Source organism: Indicator indicator, chromosome 5 (genome assembly GCF_027791375.1).
Source record: "Indicator indicator isolate 239-I01 chromosome 5, UM_Iind_1.1, whole genome shotgun sequence".
In the NCBI taxonomy this organism is placed as follows: domain Eukaryota; kingdom Metazoa; phylum Chordata; class Aves; order Piciformes; family Indicatoridae; genus Indicator; species Indicator indicator.
This window is the reverse complement of record NC_072014.1, coordinates 20,483,217-20,502,862: the sequence shown is the minus strand read 5'-3', so window position 1 is coordinate 20,502,862 and position 19,646 is coordinate 20,483,217. Positions and strand designations below refer to the sequence as shown.

Sequence of the window (19,646 nt, the reverse complement as noted above, 5' to 3'; positions counted from 1 at the left end):
TTCTAGTAAGGCTGCCCAAGCTTCTTCACCAGCAACACTGCCAGCTGGGCTTGCTGTGTCAGACTCGTAAATAGGCTCATCCCATGGCTGAGTGGGATCTTCGTGTGGAAGATGTCAGAGCTGAAGTCCATGGCAGTCTGTGCTTTTTTTTTCCTGATGGGCTTTGGCATACTGAGGTGGGGCTAAATGGGGTTAGGTTCCTCCTTTAGAGTCTTAATACACAACTCTGACTTATTCTACCTGTAGGTATTTTTTGTAAACTAGGCCCTCCCGATATTTTGGAAATTATGTGGTGTGTTGTAGGTTTCATTTCATAAGAAGAACAGTTAGGAAAAGTACCAGCAAAGTAATCAGAAAGGAAACTGCCATGCAGTGTATGATGACTGTGGATGTGGTACAGGAAATAAAAGAGGAAACTACTGTCTTCTTACAATTCAAGCTCTTTATCAAGGTGGATTAAATGTAGAGTAATAATGTATTTCTGGGAGAAGGCTATTTTGCAAAAAAACAGAACAATGAAATGGGTATCATCTGAACAGTGAGGAAAAACAAAAGCACAAAAGCCTAATAAGTTTGATTTTATCATATCCCAAAAGAAACATTTCAGTACTCCATTTTTAAATCCTATTTCAGGACCAAATTCAGTAGAAGGTAGAACAAAACATTTATCTACTATTTGAATAGACTTATTTCAACCCATTGTGCCGTTCTTCTTTTTTTTTTCACCTGACAAAGCAAAAAGACTTTTTCCTATGGGTTTTTTTTTTGTATGTGATTTACTAGTGGACCTGAGAAAATACTTATTTTTCATGTTCTTACTCTCACTGAGTTCCAGGCATAGGAGTGGATGCAGAGTACGGGAAAGTGAACAGTTCAGGGAAAGGAATAGGCGAGTTTTATCTCCAAATGAAATAGTATTTATTCTCTGTGACTGACCAGGGATATAATAGTTTTACTCCCATGAGTTTTCATCTGGATTATGGGTGAGATTTAAATAATATGTTGCTAAGCCTTGGAATGTAATATCTTGTCTAAAAATAGTATTGGATTATTAAGATTAATGTAATCTTTGAAGCTTTTATTATCATTTAGAATCCAAGACTTTCAGTCTTTAGTGCTAGATTTGGTGATATTTTCCCATCCACAAGAAAAAGAAATGTTAAAGGGATAATTCAAGCATTTGTTAAAATCCAGCAGACAACATTTTGAAAGTGAATACACCCAAAGGTGGAAATTTTGTCTCGGTTAGTACGTGTGCTTAGTTGAAACCTGCATGAATTTCAGCTGGTTGTTGATGTTCAGCTCACTGCACACCCTAAGGACTGCACAATACATTTCATTTACACTGATCATTGGCACCTCTGTTGCACAAGCTTGTTTTCTGGCAGTTCCAAAAGGGAATTATAACTGTTTATCCCTAAGTATGACTGGGAACAAAAATGTGTCACCTACTCATTGAATGATTTGTATTTCATAAAAGGACATTTTTTTCCTTTAGTTTTATTTTTAAGTTTCTGTGAATTTCTTCCACCCTAGACAGAACTTTGAACCTGATTGATCACGTCGCCAGCATTCACTGAAGAAAAATACTACTTACTGACAACAGTTACAATTATGTAGTTTACAGTGATACAAAGGACATAATTTTTACAGTCTGGTCTGATAATACAGTTTCTCTGTATATACATAACATGAGGTGCTGGGTTTGTGTGTTTCATAACCTTGTCATTTCTGAAAACCAAACTTAGTGCGTTTGAATTAAGCATTCAAAGTTTTCATACTAAATCTTGTATATTTCAAATCTGACACCAAAATTGTAGTGGTACATGATTCTCATGAATCCTTAGTTAACAGCCTTGTCTCCATCCCTGCAATAAAGTATCTTTCTAGCTTCAGTTCAGCTGAAGTAGTGTAATTTCAAAAATCTTATGAACAGTCTGTATGGGAAATCACACAATTAGGTACAATTTTGATTTATTAGAATCCTCAATGTCATGCTTTGAGGAAAATGAAGGAAGGAACTGTTTTAGCACAGCTTTTGGTGAAACAAAGGCACTGTGCTTCAGGCAAGAAAGCAGACCTTGTAGTGTCAAGAATAAAGATGTGTCTGACTGCCTCAGATTGCTTGTATGCATGTGAAGCACAAGGCAGCAGCCACATCATCCACTGAATATCTTTATGCACTTGTACCTGACTGAATGTGTCATCACTGTCTTTCAGAAGTATCGACAGTATATGTCTGGACTACTCACTCCTCCTTATGGAGTTATGGAAACAGGCTCCAACAATGACAGTAAGTAAGAAAATAGATATCAGATATTAGAAAAAAAGATAAAAGAAAAGGAAAGATGACAGTCCTCTGATTTGGGGTGTTGGAATACAAATGTTAAATTCAGTATTATACAGAGTCACAGAATGGTAAGGGTTGGAGGGGACCTCTGGAAATCATCTAGTCCAATCCCTCTGCTAAAGCAGGTGCACTTACAGCAGATTGCACAGGATTGCATCCAGATGTGTTTTGAATCTATCTGGAGAAGGAAGCTCCACAACCTCTTTGGGCAGCCTGTTCCAATGTTCTCTCATCCCCAAAGTGAAGAAGTTTTTCTGCATGTTCAGGTGGAGCTTCTACCTTCCATTTTATTCCTTGTTGATCCTTCAGTGGGCACCACTGAAAAGAATCTGACCATATCCCCTTGACACTTGCCCTTTAGATAGTTATAAGGACTGATAAGATCCCCTCTCAGTCGTCTCTTTTCCAGGCTAAAGAGCCTCAGGTCTCTCATGTTTTCCCTGTAAAAAAGATGCTCCAGTCTCCTACTCATTTTCATAGTCCTCCTCTACACTGTCTCTAGTAGTTTCCTGTCTCTCTTGAGCTGGAGGAGCTAGAACTGGACACAGTACTCCAGAACTGAGGAGGAGGAATACCTCTGCAGACCTGTTGGTTACACTTTTCTTAGTGCACTCCAAGATGCCATGGCCTTCTTGACCACAAGGGCACATTGCTGGCTCATGGTGAACTTGTCCACCAGGACTCCCAGGTCCTTCTCCACAGAACTATTTTCCAGCAGGTCAGCTCCTAACCTGTGCTGTTGATGGAGTTATTCCTTTCTAGATGCAGGACCCTACACTTGCCATTGTCAAACTTCATTGGGTTCCTCTCTGCCCATGTATCCAGCCTGTCCAGTTCTCGCTGAATAGCAGCACAGCCTTCCAGTGTTACAGTTTTACAGCTGTATTAGTACCACAGATACTAGGCAATACTTTGGAACTTGCCTGCCTGTGTTACCAACTGTATACAAGTGTACACAGAGCTGTGCACAAATCTGCACTATGAACCAGGCCTATTGACTAAAGCATGCTGTATAGAACATTTACTTGCTTACACGGGCTACATGAATTCCATGGAGCATGGCCATGAAAATAAATCTAATAAACTGGCTTGTTTTTTTAGTTAGGATGGGCTACACAACTGGCTTGGGAGCCTAGTTTAGTGATTAGGCAGACAGCCTGCAGTAAACATGCTGCTCCCTGACCTCAGTTACAGAGCTAAGTAAGTGTGATGTGTCTCTGCCTCATGAGAAACTGTCAGTCTGTGGGATAGTGCTGTAGACATGAATCCAAGGGCAGCCTTTGGAACTCATCACTTCAGTAAATCAAGGTATTTTCATTTAGTTGCCAGAGGATTATTTAGATTCTATCAGGAGAATATCTAATGACTAGCAATTGCATCTGGAATTTTGTCCTGCATGTTATGTGCTGAGCATGCTCTATTTGTCAAACAGTAGCATAGCTCAACACAGCGCAGCACAGCATAGCATAGCAGTGCTAGTTTGTGCAAACTCAATGTCACATTTGACTTGTTTCTGGAAACCAGGTAATGTTAAATGAAAAAATATAAGTAATTCTTGTAAACATACTTCAGCTATGAAGTTGTGAGAAAGTACTATGTTAGCAAGCTGTTTATAGCATTTACACAAGATAGGGGTTTTGTCTTTTTTGGGTATGTGTTTACAATACAAAAACCTTTGTCTGAATTTACTCTTAAAAATTCCATAAATTAATGTGTATGCTGTCAAAGTATTGAAACCTCCAATTCCCTATTCTATTGATAAATATATCCACTGTTACTTAAAGATTGTACAGTATGCAATTATTTTCTGTGCTCTTTTTTTTTTTTTTAGGAATACCAGATAAGGACAGTATGTCAAGTAGTGCTCTTTGCCAGGTTTCTAAGAATTGTAATAAGGTAAATCACAGCTAATTCTGCCTTTCTTTTTTGCTGGAGGGGAAGGGGGGAGGGATTTGGGAATGGAAAAAGTGAAAGTCCAGCATTAAATTGAAAAGAACGAAGACCAAATGCATGTGTTTGATGCATGAGTACAGTATACAAATTGCAAAGATGCTTTAGACATTGTGTTGTTTAACTGGACAAAGAAACTGGTTCAGGATCAGCATTATTAGAAAGTGTATTGCTGCCAAAGTATTACAATCTGGTTGTCCTATCCTTGTATGAAAGGTCTTGAGGGTAAAGAGGGAAAGCAGCACCGTGGCAAGACCAGTGCATAGCCAACAGAAAATAAAATTTATAGTTAAATCCTGTTTTAAGGCTTAACTGGGTCTTAAGTGATACATAGGCATTGTTCTGGCCCTGTGCTCAGAGTGTATTTTCTCCTTGTGTTCAGAGAGCAGCTTTATGTCCCAGCTCCTGTTTACAAAATAGTTCTCTGCCTTCAGTCTAACCAGATGAGGACCCACATGAAAAACTCATAAATACTTTTGTGCTGGATTTAAAGTTGTTGTAATAGTGGGAAGGAATAGTATCAGGCTTTGTTGTAAACACTAGAATTTTTATGGCAGGAGTAGAAAAGTTGTAGTAATAAACAGATGGTTGTCATTCTGGACATAGGAGTTTAATTGGATGCATTTGTGTAATGCCTTTAAAAGGTCAAAGGTATTTTTGTTACACAAAAACCATATTTTGACAGCAGATAAAGACAATGAATCTTTTAGCATGTTTCCTTAATGTGAAAATAACTACTTCCACCTCTCCCTGTCTGTCTGTCCTGCTTCCTCAAGGGTACAAATGTATAAATGTAACAGTATGTGGTTCCTTTTTCTAGAGTCTTATTCACTAATGCTATACTACATCCTGACATACATGGCCTTATCCTGTAGGAAAATAAACATTTTTCAATGCAGTGAGTAATAAGTCTTAGATACTTAGATAATATCTTTCTTCTGTAAAAGATGCAAATTCTGTAAGCATTTTACGAACAGTTATGGGGTTAATTCTCAGTGCTTCTCTAAGATGTTGGCATTTCAGTGCTACTCTTTGAGGTAAGTGAGATAAGGGGGCTTGCCTGATCTCTTGATGAGAGCACCAAGCATAGGATCCAAACAAAGAGATGTTGTATTTTTTGAACCAGAGAGAGGTAACATGTAGGTAAAAAAGGTAAAAACATCTCTCTTTCCTAGAAGGTGTTAGCTCCTCAGTACCTCCTCCTTCAGGGAAGTCATTCTTCCCCTATACTCAGCACTGGTTAGACCACACCTTGATTACTGTGTCCAGTTCTGGGCTCCTCAATTTAAGAAGGACATTGAGATACTTGAACATGTCCAGAGAAGGGCAACGAGGCTGGTGAGAGGTCTCGAGCACAAGCCCTATGAGGAGAGTTTAAGGGAGCTGGAGTTGTTTAGCCTGGAGAAGAGGAGGCTCAGGGGAGACCTTATTGCTGTCTACAACTACCTGAAAGGAGGTTGTAGACAGGTGGGGGTTGCTCTCTTGTCCCATGCAACCAGCACCAGAGCAAGAGGACACAGTCTCAAGCTGTGCCAGGGGAAGTTTAGGCTGGAGGTGAGGAGAAAGTTCTTCACAGAAGGAGGAATTGACCAGTGGAATGTGCTGCCTGGGGAGGTGGTGGAGTCACCATCCCTGGAGGTGCTAAAAAAAAATTTAATGTGGCACTTGGAACCATGGTTTAGTTTTCATGAGGTGTTAAGTATTAGGTTGGACTTGATGATCTTGGAGGTCTTTTCCAACCTGGTTGATTCTGTGATTCTGTGATGAGCAGTGATGCTCAGCTGAGGGTGGTATACACTTTCAAGTACAAAGTATTTTAGAAATTGATCAAAATTTAGTGATTAATATTGCTGCCAATTGCTGAGCATTTCTGGCAAAACAGGACTCTTCCCACACAAAGTAATGGTCACATATGCAATGACTTCTACAAGAACAAGGTCCCTTGCAAACCATATTGACTTCCTTTCCAAAACATATATAAGCCAGCCATCCTTTTCTCTCTCCCACATTTTACACATTTCTGTGGAGAGAAGCTGAAAGTAAACAAGTGACAGATGCTTGTCACCTTGTTTCACTCTGAAGGAGCTCAGTTCCATGACAAATGTGTTAGAAGAACCTATACATCATAGAAGTGGTTCATGAATCCTAGTTTGGTGGTTTTGCCATATGGCCACAGTTCTCTTTAATGATATTGAGTGAAAGGTAAATGCAACAATAGTAGATAACCAAGTATTTTGTTTATTACTTGGAAGCTTGAGTTCCACAATTTTGAACTGCACTACTGCTCTAATGCTTAAACGACACATTGATCTTTGTGCCCTGCAGTTTTGAGTTATGAGAGAGATACTGGGATTGCAGGGAAAAAATTCCTGAATTGTTGCCAGCTATTCAAAATACCAAATAACAGGGTACCAGAAATCAGCCCTCTTATAAATGTGTTATATTTTGCTTATTTTAGGGTGGTATTTGACTGTCAAAATAACTACTGCATCAGGGATAGACATTCATCTAGGGACAGAGAGGTGTTTGTAGGACATCTTTAGACTACTTTAGATTGCCAGAATGATGCCTGTGAGACTAGCTACAAATAGAGCTCAGAGATGGCTGGAGGCCACTCTGTAATGTCCAGAAATACACTAAGTGAGGAACTTTCTCAGTTTCAGAGAAAGTTCCCCAAAATATTTCATATATTAAGAAAACATTACAATCTTAGAAAGAAGAAGATAATGCCTTCAGTCATCCTGATTGTAATGATGGATTTCCTTTGGAGTGCGTGTGTTGTTTTATTTTTCCAGGGAAATTTATAACTATAAATAACTTACTTCAAATTGAATATAATATATTCCACTCTGGAAATATGAAATACATATTATTATCTTTTAGCCTGTACTGAGTCTTTTACAAGAACTGTAATAGATGGTTTTCCATATTTGCTAATTATTTGAGCTTCATCTTCATAGCTTAATTTTTTTTCTCTTGTCACTTGTATTAGCTTTCGATGAGTAACCTAAGATTTTTCTTTTAATATATGCCTTGAAATTTTCTCACCATATGGGGATGTTTGGTTTTCATAGTTCATTAAAATCTATTAAAAAATTCTATTTGGAGAAGGCAGCAAAGAAATTTCTTTTTTTACCAAACAATAACTCATTTGCATTTAGGGTTACATTATTGCACATCATTTAATTCAATATAGGAGTTAAATTGAGCATAAAATACTGAGATAGAGTATGCTACTCTCCTCAGTTATATTTTAGGGAATGGAAACAAAGTGACTTTAAAGCTATCTTACCTAAAGGAAAATAACACAGCTTTGGTCTTTTTATCTAGTCAATCTAATACCAGTACACTGGTCTCTCTAGCTCTAGTTTTCAAAAATTCTCGTGGGGTGGAGTTGGATATAGCTGGGATTGTGAGATGAATATAACTCTAAAGCCAAAATTACAAAATCAATAATAATTTCAAATACATTTTTGGAAAAGATACAGAAGAGTACTTAGAACACCGGGGAGGTCGGGTTGCAGTGTGCAGGCAGAATAGGCAGTGGGTCTGTTTCCACATATTACCAGCAGAGCTGGCAGCAGGGTTGCAAGGTGCCTCCCACTGCAAGATCCTGTTCTTGCAATTTGGCCACTTTTTCACTGTTTACACTGAATTTGCCATGCTGAGAGCATGCTTCTGCTGATTTTTAAGTTGAAATGGATCAAACCTCTCTGACATTGCATTTGGGGGAAAATACATAGCACATATTAAATAGCTTTTCTAAGTGATACGCTATCAGTCCTGCCCTTTGGACTGGGAGCTCAACGTCTGGGGCCTGTTCTGGCAATAAGGATTGTCATTTGTGACCCCTTACAAAGTAAAGCATATCCCTGAGCCTCGAAAAATCTCTGTTGAAACTGGCTCGCTAGAGGCCCAAGTAGGAAATGAGTAAAGAAATAGCCTCTTGTTTTCTGGAGACATGAGATACATGATCGGTTTAAAGAAGAGGGCATTGCAGAAATCAGTCACAGAGACACAGGAATGAATATAGGTAAGAACAGAGGGCAAACCCATCGAGAGCATGAATCTCCACTGTCCTATGGAGTATTGTACTGAGTGATTTTTTTCTGTCATCAGTAAATGTGTTAAACTCCTTTGTAAACTGTGGATGCCGTGCCTAAGAGAGCATAGGAATGATCCACAGAAATAACAGAAATCCATTATTAATTATTCTATTTATTCAAGTAGTTGATAGTCAAAAGGTTCTAACCCTGCTAATGATCCAAGATGAAGTTTTATATTGTTTTCCATAATGGAATCTCCATATTGCAGTTTGCTAAAAGAGCTCTCAGATCCTCAAGAAACTACACCAAAAATTTTTGACTTGAAAGGAAGGCTGAAAAATGCTGTGATCAGAAGCAAAGAATGGAGACTGAGCAGTGCTAATGAAGTCCTCTTACCCGTGTTTGTTATGGTACAGACTTCAGTTCTTTGTGTTTATTATGGTACAGACTTTGATTACTTGCTCACGTGTATTTTTCTTGCCATTGGGTGAAGAATAGGCCTTGTTTTTTCTGAAATCCCTCTTAGGTTTTATGTTGTTACCTTCCCTCTATTGTCTGTAGATGTCCATTGTGATAAAGAGCTGCAGGAGCTCCCCCTAGTGCAGGAATTCGTATCCTAAAACCCACATGGATTGAGTTAAGTTTGCAGGCTGAAACATCCATATTACGTTTTTCATACAATATCTCCAAATCCTCCAAACTGGAAGCCTATTGGATGTGATTTATGTGAAGGTATTTTATATAGCAAAGTACCTACAGGATGTGCTAAAATGCTCGTCTGAAAATCAGCCTTTCCTCCATGTTCTTCCTGGTTAATTTGGTGTGATAAAATGTAAATTTCTTTACTGAATTTTCAGTAAGGCTTGGGTGCATGCTGATTTTTGTGCATTTAAATATTGCAGTAGCCTCCCTAACATTCACATGAAAACTGTGTTATAACAGAACTGATCTTCTATGTGGACGGTTTATATAACTGTCCAGTAATATGAGTGCACTAATTCCTATCTTTTCCTGGGCTCTGTGCCAGAGTCAGGTCTCCTATACAATATTAGCACAGGGTTAAAAAAAGAATTGCCTTTGTTTTTGTTTTTTTAAATTGATTGTGTAATATTTCTAAACAGGCGTGTCTTCATGCAGTCCTATCTGTACCAATCACTTTTAGGAGCCGCTCTGATATTTTGGCAGCGATTTCACATATATGAAAGTAATTTGCTTGGAGTTCTGTTCAAGTTCTTCATTTTGCTCTAAGTGGAAATGCTCAGGGTTCAATCATTATGACAGCCTGTAACAATTTGACTACTGCAGAGGATGTGCATGTAGTCCCTGGCAATGAGTCACATGGTGACAGCATGTGGCAGGAGAGATAACAAAGACAGGAGTGTGAAATGAGTAGGAGTCTGTGAAAAATACTTTTTTCATATGTTTGTAATGAACTTCGTCATGAAAAATATGAAGGTCTTTATATATCATCAGAGCTCTTTAATGTAAACAAAATTCTTAATAAGTCTGCTGGCTTACATAAGTAGTCTCTGCATAAACGAAATTGTTGCAGAACCACCAAGGAAGGTGTTCCTTCCTGCAGGTCCCGCCATACAGAGAGGAAACAGCTGTAGGCTTCCCTTCCAAATGCCAGTGTGCACAGCAATGTCTCAAAGAAACACTTGTACCACCCCATCTTCTGTTACCCAATTCAGCCACCTGATAATCTATGAAATGTCAATGACCTGTGATTTCATTGTGTACTCTGAATTCTGGAGACCCTCGTGGCAGTTTTTTCTGGAAACAGTTTCGTCCCTTGTTTCTAATCATATAATTGAGCTCCATTCTGACCAATACAGAACTAGCCAGAGCAGTACCCATATGAAACTAGCAGATGTGTTTAGTGATTCTCCTTTGATCTATTACTAAACAGGAATGTGTAGCATTGTGGAGTAAAGCAATATAATCCTTGGTCTGGATTGCTGTGTATTTATCAGTGTATATGTCAAAATAGCACGATTTCTCTTCAGTGCATATTTGGTTCTTAAAGACCTTCCATGAATTTGGAAGAAAAACTTGTCCCTTCGTTCTACAATGAGTTTTCATTGTGGTGGTTCTAAGAACAGCTGTAAGGAGAATAGGGCTGTCTACAATGATAGTGAGATTGCTAAGAGATGGGAGGCAAGATTTGTCTTCATAGATAAGTTAAACTTTTTGCAGAAAAGGGCATAATTTTGCAAACTACATGTGCTAAAGGAATATTCTTATTTGAAATGTTACCCTTAGGGTAAAAGGAATATTCTTATTTTAAATTTTACAGAGTTTAAATATATGTAGGTGTATTTCAGTTTTAAAATGTAAGCGAACAGCCACATTTGTCTTAGAAGAAGATAAATAATGGGAAAAATAGGGAACGGAGTCCAATAGCAACAGCACAGCTGAATTACCATCACCTGAAGACAGAGCCTCCCTTTCCTGTGACAGCTGCGAAACATTCCAGAAACAACCACTGCCCTTTGCTCAGGAATGGAAAAGCAAGCTTGAAAAAGTGTGTCTGCAGCTCTGTTCTTCTTTAAGTGCTGCAATGACTTTCTGATTCAAATTAAGCTTTAGAGTGGGGTTTATTATGAGAGAGGAATAAAAAGATGAAGAATGAGAGAGATGGGAGAGGGAGACACCTCCTCTGTAACAAGCAAAACTATTCATATGCTTGAGGAAATGTTAGAGCTAAACTGGATGAATTTTTAGTTCCACGGCTTTGACATCTGACTATTAATATGCATGGTCTCCATAGTATTTGTCTGAATGAGGATTCTTTTCAGGCAGTTATTTTGGTGCTTCCCACTTCTCTTGTTTTTTATTTATTTTTTTATGTCACTCTTTATTGCAATTTATGTGTATTCTAAAGCCTTGTAATTTTCGTTTGTGCCATGATGCAAAGGAGGGATGGAGGCCTCTGCTACAGAGAGCCTGCAGCCACTGAAAAAGATGGAGTGACTGTCAGACAAAAAGATTCTGAACATTGTAATGCATGGGATTCAAATGTGTTCATACATTTCAAATGAGTTTTCTTTCAGGAGGTTATTGTGATCAGTCCTTGGTGTGATAATCCTAAGAGATGCTGAATGGGAGGAAAAAGTTCCAAAATCAGTAGACAAATGAAAAGCTAAGTGATAGGCATTTGTTTGTCAATCCTGTAATTTGAAGGGGATATTAAACTGCTGGTCTTCTTAAGAGTAGCAGCATAAACAAGAACTCACCTCCTCTGTGACAAACTTTCTCTCAACACAAGATTACAGAGGTGCCTAGGTCAGCATGGTCAAGGCAGTTTGAGTGGAGAGACGTTTTCCCTTTCTTGACTCCTCTTGCCTAGCTGAATGCATATTGCTATTGTAGTTTAGATAAATAAAATAAATAATGGAAAAATAACAGAAATTGCTAGAAAATGCTAGAATTTGTAAAATATCCAATATTGTGGAGTAGGTGTGGAATCTTCTTTCAATAGGACCATCAGTCTTGGCTCCAGTTGTCTGGGTAAACAGCATATTGCCTTACCTGCCAATGCTGGCAAAGGCAGTCTGATAATAAGTACTGCAGAGCCACATTTCACGGCTCTTGCTTCATGGTTGTGTCTACTGTGTGATTCTGTCCCAAACCATAAAAAACACACAAATATGCTTCATTTATCTCTTGCAGTTGAAAGGCAGAGAGAGTGGGTAATTATATGAGGAAAAAAGGATAGTCTTTTTCAAGGTTCATGTCTTCAGACAAGTCAAGCGAATAAAGTAACACATTTGGCATTTATATCTGAAACAGCAAAATGAATTTTTTTTGAATCTTGTAATTATTTTCTCAAGTTTGGCAGAAAGATTGGATCAGAGATCTTAAAATCATATTGTTTCTTGTCACTCATCATCTCTCAAGCAGCACTTTGACTGCCTGTCCTACAATACATACTGGAAATTGGTATTCCACAAAGTCAATTATAGTTCTGAGCCAGTAAGAAGTAATCAATTTGTCTGATCTGATCATCTACTGCCATTTTCTTTTAGCTTTGTGCAGATGACAAAAAAATTGAGAGGCTAATAAATAGTGGAGAAAGCTGTCCATTGATTTTTTTTCTTTTTGTGTTAGCTAGACAAGAACTAGAGGCCTGTTGTGCTGGCTCCATGCAAAGAGCACCACCACCAAAACAACTGTTCAGTTCATGATGTCATTTAGAGCTGTTCTGAGTTAGAATTGCTGAGGCAAAAATTGACAGATATCTATGACGTTGCTGAAAATGTACAGAGGACTATTACCTTCAGTGATGGCAAGGAAGTGAGTGCTGTTCAGGTTCTTAAAGATTTATAATTTATGACTTTTCATTATTTATTCTTTCTGCAAATTTCCTTCTGGGAGAAAGCTTGGCACAAGATTGTGAACATGTTTGCTTTTTGAGTGCTTTATCACCAGTGATGCAGCTGTCTTAAAATTAAAGGTAGCAGTTAGTAACAAAATACAAATACACACTGACTAGCAGAGAAATGAAAAGAATATGTAATTTAGGTTCTAAAATAAAAAATGAAAAAAAATAATCTTACTTCAAATACCAATTACTACAGTGCTTCTAATTAGGATTACTCAGCCACAATTGTTTTCATCTTAGGAAACTAAAATATTAGAAATTTGTGTAATACCCTTAAATTTGAACTGCATGGAGAAGGAGCTAGTAGCTTAACAAGAGAGAATTGTGATTAAGTCTTTGTAGACCTCCTAGTAGTGCTTTGTCCATCCTCACTCTTTAAAGTAGCTGACTTCAAATGCATGAATCTAAGGGGACTGAAGAAACATCTTCTCTCATGCCACTCTTGCAGCCTTGCACGATGGCTCAGATGGCTACTTTCAATTCAAACCCATTTTCTGACTCAGCCCACCTTAGAGCCATATGAAGGCCAACAGTAGAGTAGGGTGTTTGTGCAACAGTAAAATGGTGGAGGAATCAGCTCTCAGAGCAGAGCACATCTGGGTTCCAGGAGGACCACAAGGCTGTGACCTACACTGGGACTGCAGCATGCCTATCCTCCCCCATGTCCCACCTCCATCATCCTTTCTCTCTACATCCAGCTACTTGTGCTCTGCCATCCAACTGACACTTTTGCATGCCTGATGGTAAGGGAGAAGAAATGTCATAAACACATAAATCTTTTCTCTGTGCTTAATTTTCTCCTGTTTTGGATGAAAAATGACTTCCTGGCCAGGACCAGCACAGTCAGCAGAACAGAGCCTGGATGTGAGATTTAAGGAGGGGTTGGCCCACAGTGACCCTGTTTGAGGCTGCTATGACCTGTCTGCATCATTAAACATCTGACCTCCAGAGAAAGCACTGCCAGGTCTGTCAGCTATGGACTGAGGCTCTCCTGCCCCAAACCTGGCAAGGCCACATTAGCTGCAGGAGAAGCAAAGGGACAGCTGGCAGGGGATCATATTGTCAGGCCACCTTGAAGGTCTGTTGCCCTTCACTGCTAAATTACAAATGAATCTATGTGATTTCTATCTTCTGTGTTTAAATACAGACTTGTGTAATATATTCCTGTTACTGCTGTAATACACATACAGATCCAGGCAAATATTTGTTCCCCTCCCCTTCCTCTTCATTGAGTTGTCTTAATTGTGTTCAGAGCCAGTGTAGATTGGAGATTTTCAGCTTGCAGTCTGCAAGCTGTGAGGTTCTGGCAGCTATTACAAATCAATCTGGGAAACCAACCTAAGAAAAGCCTATTGTCACTAGCTGCACAAGGTTCCTCATCTTGACTGGGAAAACTGTAAGGGCTGTCCAAGGGTGGTGAGACACTGGAACAGGTTGCCCAGGGAGGTGGTAGAAGCCCCATCCCTGAAGGTTTTTAAGGCTAGGCTGGATGTGGCTCTGAGCAATCTGATCTAGTGTGAGGTGTCCCTGTCCATGGCAGGGGGATTGGAACTAGATGATCCTTGAGGTCCCTTCCAACCCTAACAATTCTATAATTCTATAAAGGACCCTAAACCACTCCCTCCCCTTTTGTCCCCCCTGATTTAGTTCACACTCTGCTGAATGTCAGTGTTAGCTGCTGCTGATTCCAGGGCAGCACTGGAAAAAACATTGTTGACAAAACTGTAACTGTAGATTTCTGACATTTGTTATACTGTAAATGTAGAGCCACTGCTCCACATCAGTCCTGGGACCTGTGGAATAGAATGGCTCTCTTGTCTTCCTAGTGTACTGGTCCAAACTCAGGGAAGAAGGAGGGAGAAGAAAACCACGAGGCTTCCTTGCTAGATCTCCTGAATGCTATTTAATCTGATTTATTCAGTGTTTCAGTTAGTGTTCTAGAAGTGATGTCTTTTGTGTTTTGTCTGGCTTTTCTGATATGAGGATTGGAGTAGAGAACCTGGTTTGCTGCCTGAAAAGTGCTGTGTGACTTTGTGGCAGTACACAGACACAGGACAACCTGCAATAAAATTGGACTTCACTGTATCAGAATTCCTTCTGAAAAGGACATATATTCCTTTTCCCAAAATAGTTTCCTAGATCAACTGTCATGGAGAAGCTGAAGATTCCTATATTATTGCAGAAATAACAATTTTTTAAAATGTAAGTTAGATGAGAATCCTCTGTGTATATTCAATGTATCCCGGTTAGCTGGTTTGGATTACGATAATTAACCATCTCTGGAACAGCAAACATTTTCACACATAGTGCAACAGTTCTCAGCCTTTATACAACCCACAGAGAGTCACTAAAGAGTCAGTTAAGCCAAAGAAGATTTTGAGATTATGTTTATAAAGGAAGTGAGTGGTTGACAGATGGTAGGGACAGAATTTCAGCTAGACAAAGCAGTATTTTTAGTGATGATATAAACGTTAATGCCAACATTAAAGAGAAATAGGAGAAAGGGGATAAATTACAAAATACATACAATAGATCCCTTTCCATTTCACAAGGACAGGGCTGGTTCTATGATATTCCTAAAAGGCAGACATCACAGAATTTACACAGCTTGGGCTACATACTGAGAGGTAAAAAGAGGTCATCTCTTTCAGAAGCATACTGTGGTGAATTGGGGTGTAAAGAGATGTGGTTAGCAAGGGAAAATGTCAGGCAGAGTAATTTCACCTCTCTGTATCAGTCTTGGGTTAATTATTGCAGTGCACTGTATGCATTTGTGGAACCAATTTTTTCTCAAGTTGCACTAAAGATTCATTTAGCAACAGAAGCAGCTCAGAGTATGTTTAGAAGTGTCTGTCCCTCAGTAGTTATTAGGGAAGAAATTACAATGAGAACAAATGTGAACAGGCCTGGTTTAAACAGTAGCAAGTTAGGCAGCTGCAAGCTCTGTAGGAAGTTAGGAGGAGGGAAGAAGCAAATTTCCAAATACAAAATATTTACTATTTCCCAATGCTAATTATATTTGTTAAGATTAGCAGGAGTTAACAGTAATATTCCTTAACTGTTTTCTTGGGGAATACCTACTGTTCACACAGATGCACATTAACTCAATGTTTGTATTTTATTTACTGATTATTCCCATTGCATTATGGAATTAATTTGAAAATTGAGGCATATTAATCTGTATTGTTCAGATCCAAATTTTTATTCCAAATGTCTTTGCGTGTTTTTAGACAATACAATTACTACCACTGAATTATCTGAAGAACACTAAATTAACTGATTAACTAATACAGCAATTATGAGTTTCGTTTCATGCTAGTTAAATATGTAAGACCACAATTGGATTTTAATGTAAAAGAAAAAGAAAAGTCGTTACCCTTGATAGTGAGTGTTTCCCTCTTGACTGTTGGACTTTGCCCATTACTGAATCAGACAATAATATGCCCTCATAGCAGGAGAAGCTAATGATGCTGATGGATTGTCCTCAGAAGATGCATGTTGTTTCTTGTGACCAGATCCTTTCTGGTTTTGTTAGATTTATCTGGTCATGAAGGTTCGGTGTAGTTAGCAGGGCTGTGACAGTGCTAACCTGCCCCAGTCAGGGACAGGAGATGTATTTTGCATATGAAGCACTAGCAAGAAGTAGTGTACCATAACAAGACTGACATCCAGTTTTTAAAACCACCTACATGGTCTGAGAGACTTGGATGAGACAGAATAAGCAAGTTAAGCACGTGAGCACCCTCCGCTTTGACAAGCCTTTTGTAGACATTGTGGGAAATAGAAGTTTTAAAGAAGATAAGATTGTTTCGTGGATATTTGCCAAGTGCAGAATGCTTGTCTCTTCCACTGATGCACAAATTTGTAAATTAAACAGAAATGCTTGAATGTTTTTTATGTTTATGACAGAAGAATTAAAGCTGTTAAAGTAAAGAAATACTTGTCTGAAAGAAGGATGTTTTTGCTTTAAAAAGAAGTGTTCTCGTCTAGCCATCGGAATTCTTTGTTTACTTTCATATACAACAGAAATAATCGTTTACCTCTTTTAGGAAATGTTGTCTGTGTAGATGGGAAAACTCAATATAGATCATTAAAAATCTCCTTCTGTGAATTAGGATAACGGAAGGTGTTGCACTAGATATTGTTAGATTATTCCTGCTCAGTGTTTGTTTGGGGTTTTTTTAGCAATTTTTTTTTTTCTGAAAAGGATGACAGGAATAAGAATAAGAAATAGATAAGGCAGCTGGAATATGAGTCAGATGTGCAGAGTATTTCTTCATTTCATGTGTATTCACACAATGCACTGTCCTGAACTTGGAGAAGGAGTATGGAATCACCAGAAGAGACACAAAATGAATTTAAATTAAATTCTCTTCCCTGCTAGACAGAGGTTTTACCTTGTTGCTGACCTCCCCAGAGAATTCAGGCTGTAACCTTCGCTGCCCTCTAGCCCCATGCCACTTTGATGACTTTTCCTTTCTGCATTAAAAATCATTACAAAATGCTCAGAATGAATTTGTAGCCACTAGATTTCCAGGATTTCAGCTGCAGCATTCATCAATGTTTCAGTTGCTCATTCTCATCACTTGTCTGAAATGTGAGTAGATTCTGTTGTCCCCATTTTACAGATGGAGAAGTTGGAGCACTCAGAGTTGGAATGACTAGCTGGGATTACATAATACATAAACTGCTGTCACCCAGGAGACAGTAGTGTTCTTGCATCACTTGAGTGGCATTTTGACTATACTGAAGTCAAGAGTCTTACCATTAGTTTTAATAGATTTACAATTTCCCCTCCTAATTCACGTTCCATCCAGGTTTTGGCATGAAACCATTTCACCTAAAATGTCATTACCTAGTCCTCAGAGGACAGTTCTGGCATCTGGGTGTAATCAAAGCATAGGGGTGTCCTGTGTATAAACAGATCTAGAAACAAGTGAAATAAATCCTCCAGAAGCTCATTAATCTTTAATTTCCCTTCAGTTTGCTTTTTGAATAGTTGCTGTGTACCTATGTCATAGGTGAGAGGCAAGTCTTAAAAGCAGTAACTTTGCTGATTAACATTTATTGTACTTTTTCATTTTCTTTATAGTTTGTAGCTATTAAAACCATAGATAACTAAGAAACCAGTAATTCTTTTGAGAGACAATGAAAAAAATGCCTTACTCTTTTATAGATAAAAAAAAAAGCTGGCTTGAGATTCTGCATGCCAGTTGTAGTCACACCTCTATCAGAATAGTAGGAATGCTCACAGCAGAGTTAGCATTTTCTGACATTTTATTCAATGCATGCAGTGTAGTTATAGCAGCTGTTTCATTGTAGCAGGGAAGTAGAAAAATGACAGGAAAATAAGACATTATTAGCCATGTTCTAGGCGGCTTTGTGCAGTGGTCATAGTCTGTTTCAATATTCTTTTTCCCTTTGACATTCACAGTGAAGTATCATTTTTGGTAATGGCTGAATCATTTTGTGTTAAAAGGACAGACATTTACAGTTTATCAAAGAAACACTGCAGAAGTGTTAATAATGCAATTTCAATTTAACTTTCTAAAATAAATTCAGTGCACTGATCATGTTTGGGAATTTAAAGAGACACATTTTCCTGTTTATGCAATTAATACATGTAGATTACGAAAGAAAAGCAATTCTAGAATATATTTTAAAATACACTTTTGGTCTTCACATTGTATTACATTTAAAGAATAAAGATTTTTAAAACAGTCATCATTACTCTGAATATTTTGATAGTAGCCCATTTGCTGACAGTATTCAAAGCATTTTTCAAAAGTAGAAATTATTAGTATTCCTCTCTTCCAAAAGGGGAAAATGAAACAATGTGATTACATGATTTGGGCAAGGTATGCAGTCAGAAAAAAATAATAAAACTGGTTCTTAACCACTGGTTCTGACGGTTTCTACTAGTATCTTTTGCTTGGTTTAGTTAGTTTGTAGTTAGTTAACGATATGAGTACTTAGAATACAGGTACTGTAGTTTCATGAAACTCAATTAAAACATGATTGATTTCTGTTTCTGTGGAAGATCCCAGATTTTGCAGACATCTTTTTGTTTTCCTCTCTTCATGCCTTGCCTTGCTTTCCACCTCTGCTGTTTACAGATATTTCTTAAGAAACTATATGGATGTCTTTTGTGAAGTTGGATGGTTTGAAGATTCTGTGGTAACACAATTTTAGACTACCTAGACTGGCTATAGGTCCCTTTAATACTTGCATTGTTTAGTAAGCACTGATGAAGAGCAGCAACAGGTGCTCTTGCTGGGTAATTTGTCCTTTGTTAATTGCAAAGTGTTGCTAAGTCACCTACAAACCTGGATTGAGATCAATCATTGTTATTACCCAAAAAAGGGCAACATTTTGGAGATGGATACATGGATTTGAGAAAGAATCACAAGAAAAGAACGAATGGGGACGTGCTGTGTGGGAGGTCTGTGGGGAATCTGGGGGATTCAGTTGTGTATTACTGACTGGCTATACTTTCACCACTATTGTGGAGATGTATTTCCTATGCTTTATTTCCTCTCGTGTGAACCAGGTCGGGCACTGTCAGCCTTTCAGGAGATGTAGTCATAGATATTCAAGCATGGTAGTCATTAATGGCAGTCATGAAAAGTCATCAGGAGGCATTTGGAACCATTAAGAGCTAAAGATGCGCTTCCTGGAATACACTTCGGAGAATCAAATGCTATGGGCCTGAGTCAAAACCCCTTTAGTCAGTTAGGGACTTCCCAGTGATTTTAGTGGGATTTGGATTTAGGCCCTAAATCACCAACAGCAGTAAATACTGAGTATGTAAAACAAACAGGCCTCCCAGTGATGTGACTGTTTCTGCTGTCACCTTTTGACTTGTGTGGCTTTTGTCCTTTGTTTCTTCTGGCTCCCCTGCCAACCAGCAGGA

General features: G+C 38.4%; 1 protein-coding gene across 1 annotated transcript in view; it reads left to right on the top strand.

Moving 5' to 3' along the window:
* The window catches only part of RAPGEF4 (Rap guanine nucleotide exchange factor 4), a 144,817-nt gene that overhangs the window by 66,710 nt on the left and 58,461 nt on the right, over positions 1–19,646 (top strand). Inside the window, exons 5-6 of the mRNA XM_054381362.1 lie at positions 2,221–2,293; positions 4,182–4,246. Of these exons, the coding sequence (XP_054237337.1) occupies positions 2,221–2,293; positions 4,182–4,246 (138 nt within the window). The remainder of the gene's footprint in view (positions 1–2,220; positions 2,294–4,181; positions 4,247–19,646) is intronic.